The 6685-nt window shown below is 32.3% G+C and overlaps 1 protein-coding gene across 3 annotated transcripts in view; it reads right to left on the bottom strand.

The window, feature by feature from the left end:
* Window positions 1–306: 306 nt before the first annotated feature.
* The window catches only part of N4BP2 (NEDD4 binding protein 2), a 55855-nt gene continuing 49476 nt past the window's right edge, over window positions 307–6685 (bottom strand). For 2 of the 3 annotated variants that reach the window (XM_024993547.2, XM_005207906.5), the window contains exons 16-17: window positions 5116–5239; window positions 307–3737 (exon numbers count right to left, since the gene is read on the bottom strand). In XM_024993547.2, the coding sequence (XP_024849315.1) occupies window positions 3692–3737; window positions 5116–5239 (170 nt within the window). In that variant the 3' untranslated portion in view covers window positions 307–3691. The remainder of the gene's footprint in view (window positions 3738–5115; window positions 5240–6685) is intronic. The other variant, XM_024993549.2, reaches the window with a different exon arrangement.

Raw genomic sequence — 6685 nt, 5'->3', positions numbered from 1 at the left:
TGGAGTGATGGAAGTCCTCTGTCTCATCCTTTTGTCTGTCCTGCTGGTCTTTACTGGTCCCTAAGCATGTAGGCTTTTGCAAATGAAAGTTAGGAACACTCCTTTGGTTTTCCTTTCTGCTGATCAAATCCTTCCCCTAAAGTAATGGAAGAAGAAAGGCCTAACTGCTTGAATGGAGGGGAGAAGGAGGGAAGTGGAGATTGTGACCATGTGAAATATTAAATATTAAGTTATGCATAAAAATGTACTTTAATATTTAAACCACTAACCCCACCACACCAAATGAAGGATATCCTCACATTGAGCAGTGGTTAATGTATTTTATTAAATTAAGTATGTAATTTGCAAATGGTTTCATAAGAAATTTTAAAAGCAAAGTTATAAAACAGTTTCAATAAAAAAGTACAGAGTTAACAGCAAAATTACATTTTCTTTATAGTACAAATAAAAGGATTTTGTCTCTAATAGACTGTTTGAAAATCTTATAATATATTCTCCAACTGACAGTTGCAATATTATATTTTAATGAGAAGTCTCATGGTTAATTCTCAATCACATGTTAATAAATGGTTTCATCATTTGGACCATAAAAGTCATTTGCTCAACTTTAAGGAAAACAATGTCATCATATAATGTGAAGTTATAAAAAACTCTCCGGGATGTAGATGCATTCTAGCCTTATTTCTCTAATAAATTTTGCAAAGAGACATTAAGTAACACTGTAAACTTGAATTACATTTAAAAATAAGCACCATTTACATAAATTCTACCTAAACTTACTTTACCTTTTAAATGACAAGGTTTTTTGGCCACACAAAACATTTAAATCTGTTTTCTTTACCATGTAAATAAAAATAAGCAATATTTAACCACAACACAGAAAAATTATCAAACTTCACCTCTATTGCACAACAAAAAAGCAATTGGAAAAAACAGCACACATTATTTTTGTGTCTTTTTTATACATTTTGTCATTTTCTTAAATTGAGAGCAGTTAAAACATTGTCAGAGCAATTTCCTGAGTTTCAAAGTTTCCAATTTCCAGCTCAGAAATAAGCAATCTTGCTATTATATATATCTTTTTTCTAAGCATACAAAACACTTGAATTTAAAAAGGACAAAATAAAGGATTGGAAACAATCCAACAGAATTATTTAGCTTTTCTCTCCAAAATGTGTTATAATACACAAGACACTTTAAAGTGTTAAGTCAGGGTTTCTACTATACAATATGTCCCACATTTAAAGGCCTTAGAATTTCAGGCAGTACTGAAACACTAATACATGAATAAATCTCAACTTGAAATAATATAGAGATACATGAACAGCCAATAAATGTAAAACAAAATACTTCCATTTCTCCTGTTTAAGGAAGGAAATGAACAGACTGAAAATACTGTTAAGAGTCCCTTCTGTTCAACCCCGCTTTCCCTGTGGTTTCCACATTAGTGCTCATCGTCCCCTGGGAGATACTGGTAAGAGACTATTGAAAGAATATAATTGTTATTAAAATCTTCCAAAATTACAGAGCTGTTGTATTTCTTAAATATTAATAACTTTGCAAAGAGCCATTCTAGTAAGTCATATATATTAGCACAAATATACCAAAACATACACAAAAACTCTGATAAGCCCCTCATTATCTAGACACACAGGATTTAGAAATGAGTAAAAGAGAAAAATTTGATAATCCTCAAACTCTGTTTACCTTTGGCATACAGGATTTAGAAACAGGCAAAACAAGAAAAGAGCCATTATAAAATTTTCTTTCATAATTACATGTTGCTTAAACTATGCTAGATAGTGGGATAGAAGCCAATTTGATACTAAACAACTTTACAAAAACATTTATAATGCTCAATATTTCTCCATATATTTACGAATGATGATTAAGAAGAAATGCCCTAGATTTACCAAAATAAAGCATAAAACTAGAGTTGGTACAGTTCAAAACATAAGTTCTTTCATTTGATTTCTGCCCACAAAATACCTCACCTCTTGTTCTTTTTGACTGCTCCCATATTAATCATAATTATAATAACTAATATTGAAATAAAGTCTAGTTGAAACACTCAAAAGCGATGTCTTTTTTTTAAACTGGGATGAGGAAATATAAAAACACAGAAAATGAGTATGCAGCTGCACACACTTGAATAATTCTAGGTTTTAGTACTGTTATACACATTTCTTAAATCATATCAATTTATACACAGAAAGGTTTTATTTCATTAACTAACAGTTGTAGTTTTATAATTAAAGTTGTTGAAAGGAATTGTTTTATTTTTAAAACAATTTAAACAAGTATACAACTCTTCTAGACCTCACAAAAAACATGCCAAACTGTTGGCATTTTTAACAAATTACCACAAATGTAACAATGTGAATAATACTTCAACATCAGTTACTATTTCTAAGTAACAAACATATATTTTTATGGAAATAAATTCAATGATATGGCTCTTCTTTTACAAGCATGCTTTCATGATATATAAAAACATGTTTCTGAATTTTATTTTCATTAAAATGTCTGTTCTTCTGGAAATTCTTTCAGTAATAGCGCAATCCTAAATCCTATCACCTCTAGTCCAAATAATTTTTAAGCTTATCAAAAATCAATACAGTTGTTTGCTAAAACTACGTATGTTGAAAATACCCTTCACATCCAAAGTCAGATTTATTTAAGCCAGCGTCTCATATTGGAAAATTATACTTTATCACACTAAACTTGTGTAAAGGAAGTTATAACTGACAAGTATACTAACAGGGCTTTTTAACCTGACCAAGAAAAAAGATGTCAGTGAGTTTCCTTTCAGAAAGTTGGTTCTTTTTAAAAATAAAGGTAAAAAACTTTTAAATTGTAAGAATTTCTTTTATGATTATATTAAAAATGTTTTCTATATCTGTTTTAAGTTAATAGGATTTTGACCTTCTCTAGTTTAGAAATTACATGCCTCAAATACAAAATATAGCTCTTTAGTACTGTCTTCAATAAATATCATTTACACAGGCAGTGCTATAAGACTAGGAGCAGTTCTAGAAGACAGCAGCACTCCTTCTTTGAAAACTTGTCTGCCTATAGAAGGTATAAAACTGCACCATAATCTCAGACCCCAACTTAACTTCTAGGAAATGTACACACCCAGAAAGAAGGAACAAAAGGTAAGCGATCACAACCATATACAAAGAAGAAGTACAACAGAGTGTCTTCCTTCCTGCAGAATATGGCAAAATGATTTTTTGTATTGTTTTGAAATCAAAAGCACTCAAAGGTTTCTGTTAGATCTCCTTTCTTTCTGTACTACTACAACTAGATCTCAAAGCACTTTAAATACCTCTCGTAGAAGCCTTTAAGACTTTATGAAACGTCAAACAACAATTAATATAAAGGTTAACATTTTCTGTCTGAGAAAGTATCAGAGCATTTCAATCTTTAAAACCACAGCTGATAATTTTCTTAGACATCTGGTAATCAATAAAAATTCTCTTTAATATCTTTAATAGACAACATATTTGGCATTTGATTGAGTAAAAATTAAACGTCTCTTGAATTTTGAAAAACATCATGTTTTTCTGTTTATAACTGGACATCACTACTAATAAAACATACATTTACGTAAAATTGACTAAATCACTGCAAATAAAACTAATTTTAAGCTACAAACCTTCACACTTTTTAGTCAAGGATGTTTGTTTTATTTTAGCATGACTTTCAAGCACCCTGGTTTAATTTCAGAGAATCTGCAAAAATGAAAAAAGAGTTAAAGATAAAAATTTCAAATTGATTACAAAATATATCTTGTAACCAATTCTAAGTGCCTATGCTAAACATAATATTCACTATCAAAGCACTCTCCTTTAAGTTAAATCAAGGACTAATATCTATGCTTGTGTTCTTTTTAATCTACTGTCAAAATAAATACATGACTAAGGCTGGGGATTACTCCTAACAGCAATCTTATTACAATTTAAGATTTTTAAAAATTCTCAAGCCTGATTTTGATGTTAATGAATAACAGTAAGCTGTACGAAGGATATGATGATGTCTGAATTACATTCTCTCTCTGCATTATAACAGCACCAAGAAGAAATTTCCATAGGTAAGTCTGATTTATCAGAACATGAAACTCCCTCAGTGTGAAATTTAAAGAAACACCACCAGTCTCTAAAACAGACGATTAATTACAATATGATAATGTTCTAGCCTATTTCTTTTGTAAAAGTAACCCTAAAATGTCATCTGTTTTCATGCTCAGAATTAATGTTACATCTTTCTATAACATAGCGAACATTTTATTACATGACATAAACAAAACAGGCTGTAATAACTGAAACTAGAAGGGAAGGAGGGCACTGGGATTCCTCAGGGAATCTATCCATCAACAAATCTTTCTTCTTGAACTTGTCTTGCCATTGGCTGTTACGAAAAAGGACATTTCATATTTGCCAGCTAAGACTAATAGTGGCACTTAATTTAGGAAGACGTATAAATTCATAACTGACTAGAGATTTCCACTAAAGTTTAAATACATACAAATTATAACCACATTTTAGCAGGAGCTCCAAATTCTTCCAAAATCCACAAACATGTACTTCTTTTCAAAAGAATTAAACAATAACCTTAGGGTGTGAGGAAAAGGGGATGACAGAGGATGAGATGGTTGGATGGCATCACCGACTCAATGGACATGAGTTTGAGTAAACTCCGGGAGTTGGTGATGGACAGGGAGGCCTGGCGTGCTGCAGTCCATGGGGTTGCAAAGAGTCGGACACGACTAAGTGACTGAACTGAACTAAACTAATGATATGTATAATCTAACTATCTTAAATAACATAAAAAAAAAATAATATACTTATTTTCTTTTAAATTTTAAATCTATGATAGAAATAGTTTTTTTCAAATGATTACTTCAAGAACAAACCATTTTTCTTTCATTTCTGGTTTACTAGACATCATAAATCCAGAAAGGATGTTACATATCATAATCATGAATTTGTGGCTAAAATCAGATGGTTAAATTTAGTAAACTACCTTAAAAAATTGTTCTGAGCATACTATTAGTGTTTATTATCTGCATATGGGCAACTGCCATTATCGATAACAGAAATCTATACTCACCTAAAGTTATGGCTTGTGAGGTATTTAATGACGGCTGGTTTGATGCGTGCAACTCCTCCCTGGCTGTGGTTTCCTCTCCCCGTTATCACAGAGAGATAGGGCTTACCACCATTCTGCTTAAATTCTGTTACAACAGGAATTGGAACAGTTAAAATTTATTTATCTTACATTCTCAACAGAAAACAAACCTTTACTCAAACACATATGAAATTGTTTTCATGAGGATTTAAAGATTTATTACTTCAAAAAGTCCTACACTGATGTTTTTAAATGTATGTTTTATCTTCTATACTTTTAAGTATAGAAGCTTCATAGCAATTGATCCACCTAAAGACTTGAGTGGAACTTCTCCTGTCGGGAGAGAGACATGCATGTGCTACTAGAATTTCTCTCTGAAATAATGATGACAACGATAATATTAACGATACTGAACAATTATTACACACATGGAGTCAGGCATCACTTTAAGTGACTTACATTTATTAACTAAGAATCTTTACAACAACTCTACTAAATACTCCGAAGCCAGACAGCTTTGATCTTTATTATAAGCAGCTCTGTCACTAAATGACTGTGTATTGGGACCATGGACAAGTTTCTTAGCCTATCTGTGCCTATTTTCTTGTCAGTAAAATGGGGTATGAGGCAACTGCTTTATAGGCTATCACTCTCAGGAAGAGCCATTAGCAAACCCACTAATTATAGCATGGACTGCAGTGTTACTGTTAAAGATAATCAATTATTAACTTAAGAAAGTCTTCCAAATAGATGATTTTAAAATATCAAATGAACCTGAGCCTCTTAAAAGACCATAGCTCCTGCTTTGGAAATGAGCCTGTGCAAATAAAATATATAAATCTGGAAGTAACAGCTACAATAAAATAGCAACAACAAAAAACCTGTTTATAATATGAATTGATTTCACAATTCAGTAGATATTTGCTCCTCAGTTTTAAATAGCACAAGTTATGACCTTTAGCATAAAATACATGTACCCATAAACATTCCATACTCTGTTCATTAAGTTGCCATAAGACTCTGCTGCTGCTGCTGCTAAGTCGCTTCAGTCGTGTCTGACTCTGTGCGACCCCATAGACGGCAGCCCACCAGGCTCCCGTGTCCCTGGGATTCTCCAGGCAAGAACACTGGAGTGGGTTGCCATTTCCTTCTCCAATGCATGAAAGTGAAAACTGAAAGTGAAGTAGCTCAGTTGTGTCTGACTCTTAGCGACCCCATGGACGGCAGGCTACCAGGCTCCTCTGTCCATGGGATTTTCCAGGCAAGAGTACTGGAGTGGGTTGCCATTGCCTTCTCTGGCCCTAAGACTCTAGCAGATCCACAAACATTGTTTTTCAAGTCTCATATCTCCTAAGGCAATATTTAGTCTGGAATTAAAGTGGACATGTTGCTCTTGTATTTATAATTCCTGTGTAAACTCATCTAAAGCATTTCTCAGATTTGTCATTTCAACTGTAAATATTTCAGTACGTATTTTAAAAGATAAAGACTCTCTAAAAAAAAAACATAACCACAATGTCACAATCATATCTTACAAAGTTAAAAATAGTTC

Source organism: Bos taurus, chromosome 6, assembly GCF_002263795.3.
Source record: "Bos taurus isolate L1 Dominette 01449 registration number 42190680 breed Hereford chromosome 6, ARS-UCD2.0, whole genome shotgun sequence".
NCBI classification, from domain to species: Eukaryota; Metazoa; Chordata; class Mammalia; order Artiodactyla; family Bovidae; genus Bos; species Bos taurus.
This window is presented reverse-complemented; position numbering and strand designations above follow the sequence as displayed.